This window comes from Mus caroli, unplaced genomic scaffold, assembly GCF_978045245.1.
Source record: "Mus caroli unplaced genomic scaffold, Mus_caroli_1 scaffold_11, whole genome shotgun sequence".
In the NCBI taxonomy this organism is placed as follows: Eukaryota; Metazoa; Chordata; class Mammalia; order Rodentia; family Muridae; genus Mus; species Mus caroli.
In genome coordinates this window covers 53,259,709-53,279,910 of record NW_028227266.1, presented here as the reverse complement: position 1 = coordinate 53,279,910, position 20,202 = coordinate 53,259,709, and the positions used below count along the sequence as shown (strand labels likewise).

At 39.2% G+C, this 20,202-nt stretch overlaps 1 protein-coding gene across 4 annotated transcripts in view; it reads right to left on the bottom strand.

Moving 5' to 3' along the window:
* Positions 1–610: 610 nt before the first annotated feature.
* Positions 611–20,202, bottom strand: part of Ube2q2 (ubiquitin conjugating enzyme E2 Q2) — a 138,304-nt gene continuing 118,712 nt past the window's right edge. For all 4 annotated transcript variants that reach the window (XM_029481085.2, XM_021172694.3, XM_021172693.3 and 1 more), the window contains 8 exons: positions 19,952–20,036; positions 18,008–18,068; positions 17,240–17,330; positions 15,046–15,104; positions 11,861–11,909; positions 11,377–11,472; positions 3,594–3,660; positions 611–1,441 (listed from right to left, as the gene is read on the bottom strand). In XM_029481085.2, coding sequence (XP_029336945.1) covers positions 1,410–1,441; positions 3,594–3,660; positions 11,377–11,472; positions 11,861–11,909; positions 15,046–15,104; positions 17,240–17,330; positions 18,008–18,068; positions 19,952–20,036 — 540 coding nt within the window. In that variant the 3' untranslated portion in view covers positions 611–1,409. The remainder of the gene's footprint in view (positions 1,442–3,593; positions 3,661–11,376; positions 11,473–11,860; positions 11,910–15,045; positions 15,105–17,239; positions 17,331–18,007; positions 18,069–19,951; positions 20,037–20,202) is intronic.

The window sequence follows — 20,202 nt, the reverse complement described above, 5'->3', positions numbered from 1 at the left end:
GCAGTTGTCAATCTGCTAGCCATTAGGAAATTAGAATTCAATAATGTATTCAAGATTTAGCCTTAGGCTTAAGGAACTTTATAATGTGTTGAAGAATTCTGTCTTGTCACTTGTCATCTGAGCCACTGGCAATCATTTATTTAGGGTAACCAAGTGACCAAGAATACCAGATATCTTTTATGCCCTCTTAACCAACAGAATCAAGAGAAACTAACACCACACATAAAATGCACAAGGGCCACATCTCCTAGATGTGGTTTGCAAAGTTTTAAAAAAAATCTCAAATCAAATATATAAGAAATACCGTTTAATTTTGTACTGGTTTGTGCAGGAAAATGTGCTTCTGGGTTTCTTTTTAAAAGTGCTTAAATAGCTAGATTTAAATCAAACATGGATCAAAAAAAAAAAAAAAAGTCTATTACCAACCAAAGAGAACTGATTCAGGTAAGGTAGTAAAAAATGCAAAATACATTGATCTGTGTCACATTTTAAAAAGAATGAACACAGGCTGAGCTCCTACGGTCTTCTGATGTAAAAGCCACTGCATGACTACCGCAAAAATTTAAGGATCTCCAATTTAGGTATCTTTCATAATTTTGCTAAAAGAGTCTTTGTGCCAACCATTCCATAAGTTTATTAGTTTATCGTCAATTGCAACACCCCGCTAATAAATGGAAAGGTAAAATGACCTCATACTTTAGAACTTCAGGCTCTGCACTGTGGCTCTTCCTCACAAGAAATGCTGAACCAACAGGAAGCAGGTTCAGTCCACCAGGACCCTGCTGCTCCAGTGGAAATTACTGCTCACAAGTGGCTGCCTCGTTTTGCTGTACGCTAATATGGTACAATTATGATCATACTTTCAGATTAGTTCAAACCTTCACATAACCGTGAAAAAGTGTAACAATTTAATGAAGAGGCTTCCTGTCATAATTTTGGCAATAAAATTATTTCAGACGTGAAAAAGCTATGGTTTAGAAGACCTAAAATTTCTAAACCAGTATTGACCATCAGTTAAACTTTTATTGGCTCTAAACAAACAGGATTTTGCAAATCTTCATACCCCATAGGCTCAATATAGAAAGGTTACTGTAAAATCACAGCTGCAGTAAACTGATGCTCACTTCCCTGCTAAAAGATTTCACTTTTCAAGAAAGAGGTGGTAGGGAGTGGCTATTGTGTGTACTTATCAGGAAAAATACAGTAAAGGCCCCACTGCTCAGTCCAAGATACCTAAAGTGAGCAAAATGAAAAGGCTGTAACTGGATGTCAGTTGACAGATTATCCACTAAATGATCTATTAGCTAATATCTTCGGTACTGCTGTTATACGGGCACTCAAAAGCTTATGTCTGTACGTTGGAACGATTTTCTTTAAAGCAACATTGGTCCAGACATATGTCAATGTAGTTAGCCATCTTCCTTTGGAGGTGTGTACCAGCCTGAAATAAAATGGGAAAAGGTTAACTACATCAATCTTGAAGCAGTTAGCATCAATCTTGAAGGCATTACTAAGATCAGGTCCAGCTCTATTCATAACTGTGTTGTTTAATCCTACTGTAGAAACTTACACTTGTTTAGTTATTAACTAAACAACATTTTATATCTGACTTGGATTTTCAGCATCTCTGTATGAATGGTACTCCTAGCTGACAGTGACATTATGAACTAACGGCTACATGTTAACCTTCCATCTCAGTTTTGTATTTAAAAGCAAACCTCACTCAAAGTATCCCACACACAAAATCTTGGTGACCAGAATTTAAAACAAACAAACAAAAGCATTGGTAGGGAAAGTGCTCTCATCACATTAAAATTCCAGCTATGTGAGACAGTCCATCAGAGTTAGTAATCTTATAATGTACACACTACACACATCAAGTTACTCATGGTAGGGACATGAATCCACTGCTCTCCCATCAATGCAAAACTCTCTGTCTCTCTCAAATACATTTTCTATAAACATCTTGTGAACACCAATTGTAGGGTTTGCTTAGAGAAACAAAAAGGGAGAAACGTGCCCGCTTGCTCAGGCTCCACAAAAGTGAGCTCTCACAGAAAGGCACCTGGATGCTCAGTCCTGCCTGGAACAAAGCAGGCACTAGGACACACTCACCTGATGTACTTACTACTACTATACAAGCCTAGGCTTAACTTCATATTTTAAGACCTTCCTTTGAAGTTTCAAGATTTGGGTTTGAATACTATTACTAAAAGGAGTCACGGGAAAAGTGACAAGTTGTCTTTGTCATTAAAATAAAGTGCAAGACACAAATCTAAACTTACAAACTAATACGCCTATTAAGTGTGTACACAGAGGGCAACATACTGTGTCTTCCTCAATTTTTTTTTTTTTTGGAGACAGGTTCGTAACCTGGAGCACAAAGATTCAGACTGGCTGGCCAGCAAACCCAAACCTCTTTCCTTCTCTGCTTCCCACAGTTGGGATCAGAGGCATCCATTGCCACACCTGGCTTTTCAGGTACATTCTGAGAACAAACTTAGGGCCTCCTGCATGGTAAGTTCCCAGCCCAACCCACGTCTAGCGGCAGTAAGAGCACGTACTCCAGTACCTACCCTAAGGCAGCTCTCTTACTCTGCACTGAAGAGCTTTAGTTTCCCTTTCACTACTACAATGAATTCCTTATTCAGGGCTCTTGGTTACACAGTGCTCTGCATAGGCACTATTCTTTTTCTTCATGTTTTCTAACAGACACTTTGCCAACTTCAGATGAGGAAACTCGGGATGAAAGAGATCACAGAGGCTGGCAAAATGGCTCAATGGGTGAAGGTACTTGCTGCCAAGCCAGACAACCTGAGCTTGACTCTCAACACCTACATAGTGTGTGCAGTGGCAAATACATACACACAGAAACAAATTTCTCTTCTAAATAAATCTGAGGACTTGCTTAAAGCCACAGAGCTAGGGAGTGACATAAATGGCACTTGCAAGTAGGTCTTCCAAGCTAGGCCAGGTGGCGCAGGCCTATAATCCCAGCTACTGGGAAGATGGAAGCAGAAGGACTCAAGTTCAAGCCTTGCCTGCAGAGTGACTTCAAAGCCAGCCTGAAACTTAATGAGGTCTTGTCTTAAAAAGCCAAACAAAAACAAGAAAAGAGAATCAAGAACCAGATGACACACACACAGTAAAGCTCTATGTCAGAAGTCCAGTGTTTTTGCCTGGTAGGGTTGTAAGTTTGACCCTGAGGTAGGAAGGCATCTGACGATGTTTCAGAAGCAGGTGGCCGTGGTCCTTTCACATGAGCTCCGCTTCAGGAGAGCCCTACACAGAGCTGCTAGCACAACTCTTTTCTTACAAGTATATTCCAGGTGAGCAAAGGAATTTATCTATTAACCTAAGTTCTTGGCAACGACTCAAAGGCACTTAGGTCAAGGAATTCAGGGCATCAGCTTTTGATAGAAAGAGTGTTAAGATTTGTTCCAAGATTACAAATATAGAAAATGTTTTTCTCCTCACTGTAATTAACAGTATTTGATAAAAAATTAAGACAAAAACACAAAAATGAACAAGGCAAACATCAACGTGTTATGTGTAACTTCATACATAATAAGCACTTGCTGAGGTAGACATACCGTTTTTCTCATGTATCTGCACAATGGAATTATAGGACTGCTGGGCTCGTGCCAGATTATACTGATTCTGAAAAAGAAGTATACATTATTAAATCAAAACTGCAGGCCAATGAAAAGCAGAGTAAATTTCTAGATGCATCATTACTATGCTTAAAAGAACATTTTCATTTTTCAGACAACTTGTGTTACTTTCCATATTTACTATAAGTTTATAAGAATAACAAAACCAAAATTGTATTTCACTAAAACCCCAAAACTTCCAAGCTGCTGTCTTAAAGTCTTCCTACCACTGGTCAAGCATGAGAGTTTATAGTCCTAGTGTGGGTCTCCCCACACTATCTGATCAAGTCAAAGGAAACACATGTGGATGAGTAAAACCCCAACTTCTAACTTCATCCAAAACGACAGTCTATGAAATCATGTTTTCAGATAAGAAAACACCAAGCTTCAGGCACCAGGAATGTAAATACTTATAAATTTTAGTATTTGTAAATATTTTAAATGTAAAGAATGTCCATGATTGCCACCAAGGTACCTCTTTTGGTTAAAGTAAGAAGGTATGTTCTCTAAGAAGCTAAGTTCAGATTGAATTTTGCCTTAAAAGTTTGAATGGCCTACTTCTTAACTTCAAATAATAAATACCAGACACACTCTCCGTAACAGGTCACCCCACCGACAGCAGCCCATCATACAACCTGCTGTACAACAAAGACAAGGGCAGAAGACACAGAATGTACAGACAGTCTCCCAACAACCAAACCCTTCCTGTCCCTGCTTCCCCTATACTGAGCTACATTTACTAGTTTCTCGTACACTTCTCTGGAAGCTTTTGCAAGGACATTCATGTGCAGGCTGTTTTCCAAAGACCAACTATGTACTGGCCAAGTATGGGCAAAACCCACCTGGAACGATGCTTCTGCATCAAAGGCCCTGCTCAGGTCTCCACCTGGGCTGCAAGGCCATCCATCTGTGAGCTCCTCCAAAGAGCCTCCCAGGAGCCCCTCAACTCTGTAGAGCCACATTCTTCTTGGGGTTCCAGCCTGCTGGTCTACTATTCAGTTCAGCCGAGCCAGTTTCCATGCATTTGTGAGCTATTATTTTTATTGCTGTAAACAGACCAGTTGTAAACAGACCCTATTTCCTATAGATCCTATTTTCTGCCGTAGGCATCTAAGACAAAAAAATAATCATCTCAAAGATATTTTTAAAATACTTTCATGGGTCGGGCAGTGGTGGCGCACGCCTTTAATCCCAGCACTTGGAAGGCAGAGACAGGCAGATTTCTGAGTTCGAGGCCAGCCTGGTCAACAAAGTGAGTTCCAGGACAGCCAGGGCTATACAGAGAAACCCTGTCTCAAAAAAAAAAAAAAAAAAAAGAAAATAAATAAATTTCATGGGCTGGAGAGATGGTTCCATGGTTAAAAAACACTGGCTGCTCTTCTAGAGCACCAAGATTCAATTCCTAGCACCCACACAGTGGATAACAACTCCAGTTCCAGGAATCTGATGCACTCTCCTGGCCTCTGCAGGCAGCAAACATGTATACAGTACATAGACAAACAAGAAATGCAGGCAAAACATCAATTCACACTAATTTATTTACACAAAAAGAAAAGTAAAAGAGAAAGAGATGGGGCTGATGAGATGGCTCAGCAAGTTGGAGCACATACTGCTCTTCTGAAAGTCCTGAGTTCAAATCCCAGCAACCACATGGTGGCTCACAACCACTCGTAGTGAGACCTTACTCCCTCTTCTGGTGCGTCTGAAGTCAGCTACAGTGTACTTACATATAATAAATAATAAATAAATCATTGGGCCTGAGCAAGCAGGGACTGAGCGAGCAGGGCTGACTGGAGTAAGCAGAGGTCTTAAAAAAATTCAATTCCCTCAACCAAATGAAGGCTCACAACCATCTGTACAGCTACAGTGTACTCACATACATAAATAAATCTTAAAAAAAAAAAAAAAAAAGCCGGGCGGTGGTGGCGCATGCCTTTAATCCCAGCACTTGGGAGGCAGAGGCAGGCGGATTTCTGAGTTCGAGGCCAGCCTGGTCTACAAAGTGAGTTCCAGGATAGCCAGGGCTACACAAAGAAACCCTGTCTTGAAAACAACAAAAGAGAGAGAGGGGGGAGAGGGAGAGAAAGAGATAGACTAAACCTAACAAAATACACATGACATACTCTCAGATCAGGAAACACTGCGCCCACTCTCCTAAGTGGAACCTGTCACTGTGGACAGTCGCCACAGCTGATGACTGACCTCCAGGTTAGGACTGTAGACTGCTCCTTACATCTTTGCTAATTTCTCCCTTTTGACTCCTCTCTATCAATGAGTTGGATTTTGATCTATTGTTATTGGCTCACTTTGCACTTCAGCATACAAGGAACTAGCTCTCGGTATTCTGGAACAAGGTGAGCATTAGTAGACTCTCCTCTCCCTCACCTTCCCTACCCTTGTAACTTCATGGCGTCCAGCCTCTCCCTTTCATGCCCCAGGCGTCATGTCCTTCCTTTTCCTGCTGCTGGGAGCCTCCTTTAGTGTCTGACTGCATTGTTGCTGCTATCTCAGACACTGCAGAATTTTATTTTCAAATTCCTATTTGACCAAGTGGAACCTGTCACTTGGGCTGTACAAGTGGGCTGTATAAGTCTGAATTTCCACAGGACATTGTATATTTCTGGCATATTAACTTACCTAAGCTTTATTTAACTAGATCAGGGAGTATCTGCTTCTTTTTTGTTTTTCAGCAGTACAGGTTGTCTTTACTCAACTTTAAACATCTTCTTTTCAAGAAATTTACTATTGCCATTACAGTTCAAAATTATTTTTAGTTTTACATGTTCTTTTTACTATAACTTAGAAATGCACTTAAATTTCCAAGTTCATATATACTCTAATCTTCATTATCTTCTAAATTACATTGAATTATATAGTTTTGGAAGATAGCACTGTTTTTATGTTGTCTGCCTTGCTGTGAACTTTTTCAATTTCTTATGTATGTCTGGATAAGACACAGGACATCTCACCCTGAGCAGAGATCAGCTGGTTTAGCCAGCAGACAACGTATGCAGCCCTTCCTTTGTTGGTATATTGATCTGGATTTCCCTGTGCGTTTATGAGGGTTTTCTCTCCAGTTTTAAGCTATTCTGTATATTCTGTTAAGATTCTTCAGATCTCTCAACTTCATTTCCAGTCTTTCATGGTTCCATTTTTAAATGTTTTTCTTTGGCTTTTTGAGATAGAATCTCATTTAGGCCACTGTGGCCTTGAACCCACTATGTAGCCAAACATTACCTTGAACTTCTGATCCTACTGTCTCCATCTTTTCTAAGTGCTGGGGTTATAACATATGACCATGTACTTAGCTATTTTCTTCCTCTGACATTTCATACAACTATTTTATTGCATTTCAATAACTACAGTTTTTATTTTGTTCTGTTTTGTGTTTTGAGGTGCTGGGGATTGAACACACACTAAGTAGGCACTTTACCACTCAGCTACAACCTCAGTCCTTACCCCTATCTTGGGATCTGATATTTCATGAACCAGTCCTTGGGGACATGTATATAACATTCACATTTCTGTCATTTCTGTGCCCTGGATGGCCTAGTTGTGATCTTTAACTGAACTCCCTATTTGATTTTAATCTTTGGGAAGTCTACAAGCTTCAATTAGAAACACTTTTCTCTAGAGGATGAGTTTGCTTCTGGTGAGAGCTGAGAATACAGTTAACATGGGATCAGAATAGCCCCTGTGGAGAATCAGGCTCCTATATTTGGCAGCACAACTCACTTATGGATACAGGGCCAGGGATTAGTCACTCCCCGGCTTGTGGCCATTACGAAGAGTTCTACAGTAGGTGGCAGCAACAGAAGGCTCCTATCCTGATTGCAGAAACAGGGTCAGCACTGCCCCAAGGCTATGTGTTCCAGGACTTCACTATCATTGACAGATGGTCCCTCTGTAACATGCATGTTTAACACATTAGCTTGCTTTATTCAGTTTATAGTTTTGAAGATAGGGCCTCCTTATAGAGCCCAGTTAGGTCTAGTCTCACAATGTAGCCCACATGGCCTCAAATTTGCAATCTTCCCTCCTAAGCTCTCCAAGTGCTGGGAACTATTTCTATGAACAGGCCTATACTCTGAAAGAATTTATTATTTGTGTAGCCCCAAGTTAATGCTACAGACTTTATTTCTTAGTAATTGAACAGGAAACACCCTGGCCTACATCCTTCTAACTCCATGACTTGTTCCCACTCCTTCTGGCTAAACACTGTCGGGGAGTGGGGGAGCTGACGGCAAGAATGTACTTCCACCTCTCCACAGGCTCTTGCCTGGACAAAGCTACCAGTTCTCAGTCCCATTAACCCAACCCAGTCTCAATCATGTCTGCTGAAAAGAACTCAGATTCCCAGCATATGTATCAGTTAATTCAGCTTTTTAAAAGGCAAGCACACTTAATTACTTTTAACCAACAACTGACAATATATTTAAGATATTGCATCTTGGCTTTTTGACTAAGATCAAATGTAAATATTTAAAATATTCTAAAGTAATAAATATATTACAGAAATTTGTAGAGCATAAAATATCAATCTCATTTTTAACTTAACCCTACTTGTATTTTAAAAACCCCTAATCAGTAACAATGGCTATTAGCATTTGCCTGTCCTTCCACTGTAACTGAACTTGGTTCATCAGACCTGCATGGCAGCAATTCTATCTCATGAATTGACTTGCTGGTCTTTTATTATTTTGAATTATGTGTATATATGTCTTTATGTTGAGTATGTACATATGAGTGCAGATGCCCAGAGCCTCAGATCCCTCTGGAGTGGGAGCTAGAGGCAACTGTGAGCTGGCTGCCACAGATTCTCCGTAAGAGCAGCAACTGTTCTTAAAAGCTGAGTCATCTACTCAAGCCCTGTATCTTCCCTTTTTGTTGCATTTATTTTATGTGTGTATGTGGGAACACAGGGAGAGACATGTACCATAATGTGAATGTGAAGGTCAAGATAACCTTGGAAATTGGTTCTCCCATTGAGATTGAGCGCAGGGCCTCTCTCTGGCTTGGTGCCAAATGTGTTTACCCACTGAGCCATCTCACCATTCAGCTTTCTTTTTTGATTGTTTAGGATTTTAGTGGTTTTTGGTTTGGTTTGGCTTTGGTTTTTTGAGACAGGGTTTCTCTGTATAGCCCTGGCTGTCCTGGAACTCACTTTGTAGACCAGGCTGGCCTCAAACTCAGAAATCTGCCTGCCTCTGCCTCCTGAGTGTTGGGATTAAAGGCGTGCGCCACCACGCCGGGTGATTTTAGTGTTTTTGAGGTAGGGTTTCACTCCATAGCCCAGGGTAGCCTGGCACAACATCCCAACTGCTAGAACTATAGACATGAATCACCATGTCAGACTTTTGTAGTATTTTCTTTTTAAGTTAACACTTAAGACTATCCCCTGCAGAGTTTGTAATTCAGGAATTCTATTATATTGTACAAAGTTTCCACTTTCTTAGCTGAAAATATTTTTTAATTAAAAAAAAAAAAAGAGTGAGGTTTTATCCTAAAAATCTCCCTGAATTCACCTTCTACTGCACTAAGCATATAAAGTCACTTCTGTCAACCATGAAAGCATACAGGATGATGGTCTCAAAGATTCTATAATCTATGTCTTTACAGCCATCTTAGCTATGTGCTATAGTTTATATAACAAAATTGCAAAAAGATATGCAAAATTAAGCAATGTATGAGCGTACTTCAATCTACAAAAGTACCCAGCAGCCTGACCTAGCATCGTAAGTATAATGCTTTTTCTTTCTTGCCAAGAAAACTACAAATCATAAAAAAAAAAAAACCATGCAGATTTAAAGTAATTGAAGTGGAACAAAGAATACTGGTGGTTCTAGAATTTCAAAACTATAGAGAACTTAAATGTCCCTGCCCTTCTGTATTTGATACACAGTTCTCAGAAGAAGGAAAGTCTGCACAGTATACAGGTAAATTTCAATTACCAAAGAAAGAAGAAAGACAAAAATCACTGTTCTATGCCCTTCTAATTTTCTTTTAAAATGGAAAACATGTAAAATTTAACATCAAATTCTCTATATAAATAGATCCCAGGTAGAAAGCACTGAAGAACATGTCAGTGCCTTATTTCTAGGTACTCAAAATTACAAGTCACCTTTTCAGGTTTTTGTGATATTATTTACTTTAGGAACTTTGCATGAGCAAATATTTTAACATTAAAAAGGTTTTAGATTGGGCTGATGAGATGGCTCAGCAATTAAGAGCACTGACTGCTCTTTGGAGGTCATGAGTTCAAATCCCAGCAACTACATGGTGGCTTACAACCATCCGTAATGAGAAACAAACAAACAAAAACACCCTATGGGGCAGAGCGAGGCCAGAGCAAGAGGGAGAAGGGAAGGGGAAAAAAGTTTTAGATTATAGTACATGACCATTTTATTGACACATTAAGATAAAAAAACATAGATTCACATATACTGTTAAGAAATGTTGGTCTGACCCATTGGTGATGGCGCACGCCTTTAATCCCAGCACTCAGGAAGCAGAGGCAGGTGGGTCTCTGTGAGTTCTAAGCCAGACTGGTCTACACAAAGAAACCCTGTCTTCAAAAGCAAGCAAATGAACAAAATAAATAAGTAAATGCTTGTTTGATATGAATTATTGGACATTGGTGAGCTGCCTAACTTCTAGATTTTAAACAAATGGCATTTTTGTTCCATATAAACAAACAGCTGTTAAAAGCAACACTATCAGCCCAAATACTGATTTTTCAAATGATCTTTTAAATTTTCCTTTTTCTGTGGATTAACATTCTAAAATAATCTCATGATTTGAAGTAAAATATAACTATAAATCTTACCTGAATAAACAATGAAATTTTACAAAGAACTTTAGGGGAAACATTCACTATACAAAAAAGTATCAGATCAAAGTTGATTTCCATCACAAAAGTTTTTTTTCAAAACACACATCATGAATATCTATGAGTAACTGCAATCCCACCTAGAAAGAAGTAAATTCATCACACAGCTCAGTGAATAAGTGCTCAGACTATGCCTGACCAACTGAAACCCTTGTCTTGAGCCTTTGACCTTAGGAGTTATCAGACCCTGTGTGCCTCAGTTTCCTTATCTATAAAATGAAGACAACAGAACATTTCTCTTAGGTTATGAAAGGGTTGAAATGGCTACTGATGTAGATTAGAATAGAGTCCAGCATGTACACACTGGCTGAAAATTAACGATGCTAACATGGTCCCAGTTTAGAGAAACCTCAAAGTCCACCCAAGTTTTTTACTTAGCGTGTTATATTTAGCCATAATAAGCTCAGACTGACTATGAAAGACAATGTGGCTAAGGAACTGTAATGAGTATCTTCTCTTACACATCTGTTTTCTACCTACACTTTTCTAAAACAAGAAAACCAAATTAAAAAAAATAGAAATAAATGGTCTCAAAAAAAACTACAATGGGGGATGGGGGCCTGGAGAGAAGGCTCCTCAGTTAAGAATGTTTTTTCTTGAAGAGGACCTGAGCTCAATTCTAATCACCCACATGGTGACTCACAACTGTCCATAACTATAGTTCATCCAATGCCCTCTTCTCACCTCAGAGGGCACCAGACACATACACACAGGCAAACACTCATAGACACAAAAATAAATTTAAAAAATAGAATCAAGACAGGAAGATGCCTCAGATGTAAGGCATGCCAGCCTGGGCACCCCAGCACGTCTGTGAAGTTCTTCGTCAAGTACCTTATTTGCTCCAAACTGCACCCGGGCTTTGCCTTTCACTAAGGTGGCATTGATCTGCATGATGACAGATTCTATTGAGTAGGCACTGCTCCAGCCCTGTGGGAAGAACAAGGTGCATCTAAACTCAGCAGTCTTCATAATTCCCATTCAGAAAAACCTAGTAAACCATCACAGAGGAGGACCCCAACAACAGAAATTCAGTGCTAACAAATCTGTAGTGACAGGAAAAACATTGGGCCACTTCTAGGATCTCACAAGCCACCCCATGTTCTAATTGTCACTGAGGAGATTATAATTTCAGATTAACATCACTCTCAATGGCTGTTCCAGCATGGAACAAGCTCCAAGTACAACAACAACTTACTACTTTACCTGCAACTTGTCTATAGAAGTAGGCGCTACTACATTTAAGATCTTTCCTCTTAGAATCCATCTTATCTAGGAAAAGAGTCCACGAAGGCTAAGAACTGTACACAAGAGTTACCTGTTTTGTGAGAAGTTCCATACACAGTGCTCCTCCACCCAACACATACCTTTAAAAAAGGAAAGCAAGCATACAAAATCCTCCTTAAAATACTTAAGTACATTACTAAGATAGTACTCACACAAAATTAGAAGATAATATACCAAAATAAAAACTGTTGTTAGAGACATAAGGCTGCGGCCAATTTCAAATGTTTATAGTCATTACTCTAATATAATCAACTTGTCAAACAAGTTGAACAGAATACTAAACTTTTCTGATGTCTAAATTAAAAACTTGGCTCCAAACATCCCAGGAACAGGAGCAAAAGAATCTGTTTTCTCAATGGCCACACACTCATGTTCTTCAGTCTCTGTAGCTTTCTCTGCACCTCTGCTGCAAGGCTGACAACTCTGCTGACAGTTGCAAAGAGCTGTACAGTCTCAACCTTCAGTGTTTTGTTGAGACGGCACAATAGAGCCCACATACCCCCTTAACATACCTCCATTTCACAATAGAGCCCACACACCCCCTTAACATACCTCCATTTCTATAGATTTATACAAAATTTAAGCTCACTTCTGATTCTGAGATTGTTGTTTTAGATCAGCCAATAGTTTTTCTTCGTTTTATAGCTGCGCTATGAAAGAAGCTACTTTGGTTTTCCCTCACTAGGCTTTCCTACCTTCCTCCTCCTTCCATTAGGTCTTCTTCACTTGATCCTGTGGCAATGTGATCTCGTGTTTAGTCTTTAGGTCGGACCCATCGCTATGGGTGCTTTTCCTCGCTTTTGTATATATGTGGTGTGTGTGTATGTGTCTGTTACATACACTCTGGAGGTTAGAAGTAACCCCACCTATCCATCATACTGTTTAAGACAGGGCATCTCAATGAACCTCTCACCAATTTGCTAGTCTAGCTAGCCAGACAGCTTCAAGGACTCTCCTTTCCCCACCTCCCCAGTGCTCAGGCTTCAGGAATAAGCCATCATACCCAGACTGTATGCAGGGTCTAGTGATCTCAACTCAGGTCCTAATTTCTCAGCAATCATTTTACCAACTGAGCCATCTCTTCCATTCCTAGAACATTTTCTAAAATTATTATTTCTTTTTCCTACATACCAGTTAATGACAGATAAATCCAATATTCACAGTTAAATATGCTTACCGGAGAAAGGAGAAAAAAAAAATACTTGTGACAGAATTTACAATGTTATAGCAACACTAAACTGTAAAAAAAAAAAAATTAATGTTGTTACACTTAGCTAGGAAAGGGCTGGTGTTCTGAGGAAGGGATACAAAAGTTTAAAATTCACTATATTTCCACCCTATGTTTATTTTGTGTATGTAAATATTTGGCTAGGTTACCTAATATTTTCCTTCCAAAAATAGCCATGGGCTTTATGATAGAAAAATGTCTACCTTCACTGCCTAACCCAGAAGCATGCGGGAATGTTTAAAGGTAACAAAATGAAACTTGACAACTTGAAACATTTGTGTGCGCCCTCTGAGTGTGTGATTCCCCACTCAGCCTAACAGTATTTGTGATCAGTGTTGTAACTGTTTGCCAAAAGCAGAAGCAAGATGTCTAAGGGATCATTTCAGTCTTGCTGAGGATCGCTCAAGATTTTGGGTTTCTGAAAGAGCAACATTTCCCAAACAGTAAACCAGAGGATACCATCTTCTGAGATGCCAACAGGTCACAAAAAATTAGAAGCTATTAAGTGATTTGTGGAAAACAGAATAGGAGCTGTTATTTAGTGACTTTGTGGGGGGGAAGTCTTCAACAAGTCCTTCTGGAGTAAGCATCATTGAGCCTGAGTTCATAAGGCCTAATATACCACATAACTTTCTGGAAGATGTAACAAAGGAGCAGGCTGCAGGCACCACCTAAGTCATCTGTTAAGGAAGTACTCCGTGATAGTACTGTAGACATCTAAATGGCTCAACACGTCACAAACACAGACCTGTTTCTGCTGGGCTTTACAGACACATGGCCAGTTGTGCCATACTCTACTTCCCAACATCAGGCCACACATATTCTCACTATAGTGAGAAATTTTACCAGGTTGTGATCTCAAAAACAAAAACAAAAAATTATAGTTATATTTGTTTTGTACATCTAGATATTAGAAGAGACTATTTCTGAGAAGATCTAAAGTCTTTCTTTAGGAGTCACTACTACTGTCTCAAATACATAAATTATCAGCTTATGGGCAATGTTTTTAGATTTTATTATTACAGTAGAATTCATCTCACAAAGTAGAATTAGCTGAGGATTTGAAAACTCTTAAAAGATTTTTTTCCCCAAGATTTATTTTATTTTCATTCATGTGTGTGCCTGCAGAGGCCAAAAGAGGGTATTAAATCCCTTGGAGCTGAAGTACTAGGTAGCCATAAGTCACTTCACATGGGTGCTAGAAACGGACTTTGAGTCCTTTGCAAGAGAAACAACTACTCTAAGCAACGGAGCCATCTCCCCTGCTCCCCTACAAGTAGTTTAATGACACCCATATGGGGGATTGCATAATATATCATAATTAACTTGATCTTTGTCATGCTTCCCATAGCTTCATAACTACAAAAAGAAGCAGGACAAAATTCAGTACAGCTGTATGACAATCGCCAGTCAATTGTGTTAAGTAACTATTTATGCAGAGATCAGCTCCACAGCTGCCTCAGGTTACCGGATTATCACTGTGACTACACTCAGCATCACAGGCCTGTGAGATCCACAGTAACTGTAACTTTCCTGAAATCCTCAAGCGTGGTTTATATTTGAAAAACATTTTTTAAAGACAGTATCTTGATAGCTATTGACCATATTACCTAACATCCAGATACAGATTTGGATGGATCTCTCTGGCTGGCCTGGAACTCACAATCCTGCATCAGTTTCTGACAGACTGAGATTACAGGCAGGTACACTCAGCTGAAACCCATTTCTAAAGAGTCAATACCTATAAATAAACTCCATTAAGATGTCTGCTTATAAGTAAGTAATTTGTACCTGTGGTTGTGATATGGACCCCAAACTATCAGTTTCACTTGAGAACTTCTCAGAAAGGTAAGTTCTTAAGCCCCTTCAACCTACCTGACACAAAATCCTGTGTCAAGTCCAGCAATCCTGACCTCCCAGGCTCCAGGTAGTTCTGCAAAGGACTCTTGACACATACTATCACAAAAAAAGTAAATATGTAAACTTACCCTCCTGAGAGAACAGGTAACACCACTCTAACAAACGGAGGATCAAATGGAAAATTATCCTAAAAAAAAGTAAGTTTAATCAATTTTAAGAACATTATTTTTAACTTTGCATTATCTAGAAGGTTTTCAAATAATCAATAAAGAAATGTATCCTCTTTTATTACCTAGTCATGAAAGTGAAATTAGGATCAAAGGACAGATGAGAAACAAGCAACAGCAGCAAAGCCATCAAATAAGAGACTCAGGTCAGGACAGAACAGCGCAAAGCTGCACTCACTCACACCATACACTGAGCAGCATGGTGTGGTCAAGCCCGGGAGAGGCCTTTTCTTTCCACTACAGAAGAGGAATGGAAGAGGTTAGCAAACAACAGAATGCAGACTTGCAGCCAGGGAGGCAAAAGCTGGAGCTGCAGCACAGCAGAGGCCACATCCTGGGGCCTTCCGCATGTCAGGATGGGTCACGGGGGACCAATGGCCAACTATCCTTGCAGGGAGTCAAGTCTGGCTCTCAGAAATCTCCATCACTGACTGCCTAGGTATCCCCAGTCTGTGGCCCTGGCAGGGCAAATGTTAATCCCTTCTGGGAAGAACACAATACTGGAACCCTCCTCTGCAGCCTTTCTCACATAATGTCCATCAATGCTAAGACTTAGATGTAAGTCCAACAGGACAACCACAATGAGACAGAGTCAATAGGTACATGCTGCAAAACTGCTGGATATCTGGAAGGAAGAGAAGATGAAACCAAACCACAGCAGAACTGTATATCATTACAACAGAACCCATAAAGATTCTGATCTGGAGCCACAGCAGCAGGAACTAAACCCAATGGGCGACTGAGACTATGTCAACAAACTGCAGAACAGATTCAGTAAATAGGAAAATAAATAACAAACAACCAGAATGAAGTTGGGAAAGACCCCAAAAGGTACAAGAGATAGAAAATGCAGAAAATAACGACACAATCTTTATCTCACACATGTCTGAGTCTTAGAAGAGAGAAGAGGGCAAGAAAAATGGATGAGAATTTTTCAAAGACTTCTCAATGCTTGACCACTGTAAGCACTTTCAGGAAAGACTAGAATCTTCAATGCTAAGAAAGATATCTATCTTCAAGGAGCTGAAAGGAGATGACAACTTGCAAACCTAAAGATCTATATTCCTCAAAAATGCAATTACGGCCAGGCAAAGCAGCGCACACCTGCAACCCCAGCAGTCAGGAAGCAGGACCAGAGGGTAGCAAGCTTGAGACCAGCCTGTGATTCAGAACAAGACCTTGTCTCAAAGAAAAGGAAATAAAGCAGATGCATTTTCCCATCTGCAAGGCCATACTAAAAAGAAAACTTAACAATATTTTGGCAGAAAAAAAAAGATAATGCTAGCTATAACCTGAGAGAATAAGTTTGGCTGGTCTCAGAATCCAAGTAAAGGCTGTAAATGTATGTACTGAGAACCTAAGGCGGTGGCTCTCAACCTAGCTCACAGAACAGATAACATGCATATCAGATATCTACATTATGTTTCATAACTTAGCAAAATTAGTTATGAAGTAACAACAAAAATAATTTTATGGTTGAAGGTCACCACAACATGAGAAACTGTATTAAAGGGTCATAGTATTAGGTAGTTTGAGAAGTACTGCTAAAGGCTATGACATTACAAAGGCAAAAAATGAATATTGGACTTTGACAATTCAAGGATATATAGAGCGTGGAACTACACAAAACGGCTAGGAGTCTAAGTCTACTTTCTTCTACTTATTTATACTATATAGAAGACAGACCTATCTTGTCAATATCTCTTATGGATGCCACATTCTAACTGGATTGTTTTGGTTGTAGTTATGACAAACCATGCTGCTCTACACATTCTTGTGTGTTTCCTGGTGTCTAAGCATTCATCTTTTGTGGAGTATACACCTCAACAACTCCTTAACTAGCCAAACTCAGTATCAACATTTAATTCCAACACTTGGGAGTTGGAGGGAAGTAGGCAGATCTCTGAGTCTGAGGCTACTCTAGTCTAGATACCAAGTTCAAGGCTACACAATGAGATCCTGTCTCAAAAAAAAAAGAAAAGGAAAGGAAAAAAAAAAATCCTGAACTCAAATCCTACCAAATTGTTCTCCAAGGCAGCTGAGTCACTTACATTCTCCCATTAGAAGGACATGAATCCCATTACAATGTTCTTACCTTAAAAGAGAAGTTAAGCAAAATATATTCTATGCCTTCTTTTTCTTTTAAGATCTGAAGATCACTGTGCAAAGGACTATCAGAGTCAACCCTAAGAATAACAAAACAAAAGCCAGTTCAAACAAGATTAGAGAAACCTTTCTTACTAAGCTCCAACTGAACCAGTCCAAAAGGGACAACAGAGCCTCCAAGGTAAATTCTAACCACAAGTTCTAAAGTGCGCCATAGTCCCGGGGGGGGGGGGGGGTGTCACTATGGGCTCTCTAGCTCCTTGGGAACAAAGGAAATCTGAAATTAACGGTCATTCCAAAGAACAACAGTTAGATACACGTAACTTTTCAAACAACTGAAAAACATTTTGGTGCTATCCTTTCCTAAAATTGTATTTTTAACGAAGAAGTTTAAGAAATTTACCGCCAATAAAACCACCAAAAAAACCATTTTTTCTATAATTCTTCTATATGTACTACCTAAATCTCCTTATTTCAAACATAAACAGGATCACAGGCTCATGCTATCTGAATACATTTTGTTTGTAAACTGTCACAATCTCCTAAGCGTGTCAAACACTTCCTGCCTATCCACTACTCCCCGCTGTCTGACTCCCCATTGAGCCTCAGAATGAGCTCACTATGGTACCTTAACAACTTCTACAGCAGTGCTGCCCAAGCACATGCAGAATATAAAACTATGAGATTGATAAGGCAAAAAAGGAAAGAGAACCCAACATTTCATTGTAAAAACCAGGGTAGCACAGAAGGTACTTACTTGTGTAGTTTGACATGCCAGTCATATAAGCTGTCATTTATTAGCTCCACTGAATAAATCCCTGTGGAGACATAGGGCACACTGGTTACTCTTCATTTCCATTACTCTGGTGTAAGCTAACTCTAAATATACTAAACAGTCAATAACAGCAAATTTTCACTATCAAAATAACTAAAGCTATCAACTAAAAGATACTTAAATGAATTTTAAAAAACTGAAGCCGGGCGTGGTGGCGCACGCCTTTAATCCCAGCACTCGGGAGACAGAGGCAGGCGGATTTCTGAGTTCAAGGTTTGAGGCCAGCCTGGTCTACAAAGTGAGTTCCAGGACAGCCAGAGCTATACAGAGAAACCCTGTCTCAAAAAAACCAAAAAAAAAAAACCAAAAAAAAAAAAAACCTGCTTAGTACTCACTTTCACTGAAAAACAAACATTATGCAAGTAACAGTTCAATGTATATAGACACTTCTAAGAAAATATCCTTCTATATATATTACTTTAAGCTTCACTTTATGAGACATCTTTTTTCTACTGTCCCCATTTTTAGAGCATGCATGTAAATTTATTCTTTTTAGTATTTGTATTATATTATGTATGTGTCTGTGTCGATGTATATATACCACCTGAGTATGTGCCTATGGAGGCCGTAGGGTATCAGATACCCTAGACTGGGAGTTAGAGGCAGCTGTGAGCCGCTTGACACGAGGTCTGGAAACTGGAACTTGTATCCTCTCCAAAAGCACAAAGTGCTCTTAACTATTCTCCAGCTCTTAATATTAACGTTTAAACAACTCTATATTATTCTTTTTAATAAATTATTCCTAAATTGGTATTTTTATTAACACTACAGCAGTATATTTTTCCTCAGGCTCTACAATATACAAATCTTACTATCTGTTTAAAAAAATTCCTGCTTTTGAGGATTGAATCCCAGGGCCCCATGTCAAGTAGGTAGAACACTGGGCAAGTATTCTACCCAAGAGTTACAGCTACAGTCTTGAAAAAGAATTTTTTTTTCATGGAATTGTGAAATGAATGAAATCTATCAATTTTAAAAAGAATGAATACCACCTCTATGGTAAGTTCTGTTTCAAAATAAGAAAACTATGAAAATAAATCCAGCAAGTTTTCCTTGTACAACAAAATATATTAATCTTACTTTTAAAAGTAGTACTACTCATGCTTCTGCCAGAAAATAAAAATCATAAGTTATATCTTTATCAGAAAAAAGGGCAAAAAAAGTTATGTAATTTTTTTAAAAAATTTATTTATTTTATGTATATGAGTACACTGTCACTTTCTTCAGACACACCAGAAGAGGAGGGCATCAGTTCCCATTACAGATGGCTGTGAGCCACCATGTGGTTGCTGGGAACTGAACTCAAGACCTCTGTGGAAGAGTAGTCAGGGCTCTTAACTACTAAGTCATCCCTCCAGCCCCTGTAATGTTTGTTTGTTTGTTTGTTTGTTTGTTTTTTAGATACAAAAGATAAACTCACTGGGCAGTGGTGACACACATCTTTAATTCCAGCACTTGGGAGGCAAAGGCAGGTGGATCTCTGAGTCCAAGGCCAGGCTGAGTTTGAGGCCAGAATAAGTTCTAGGATAGCCAGGGATACACAGAAAAACCCTGTCTCAAAAAGCAAAAATACAAACAAAAAGATAAACTCATTTTATCTCTTTTATCTTTTAGAATTTCGTTAAACCTGAGTTTCACATCTCTAAAATAACATTAATAAAAATTTCCAACTCTGTCTACCTATATTACAGTAAATGACACAAAGATAGTGTGGTGGCCCCACATTATCTAACCAAACAGAAAAATAGTGAGTTCAAAAACAGTTTGTGCCCATCTAACCCCATCATTCCCCAAAAGGAAAGCAAAGCAAAAGAGAAACAACATTCCATGGAAAGAAGCAAATGGCCAGCAGAGCCAAGGCCTCACCTGCCTTGTAGCTCTGTGATCTGTAGACGTCCCTGAGCTCCTTCATCAGTCTGTCTGATGCTTGTACTGACCCAGACACTGCACCCTGAAACAATTAATAATTAAAGGCTTAAGGTATCAAAGCCTGATGTAAAATTTTACAGTAACATTGTAAAAATGACTACCACTTAGTATTAAGAAATCAAGAAGTACAATTAAATAAAGGACTATGAAATGTTAAGAAAAACAGAAAACTGAAGACATGTGTTGCT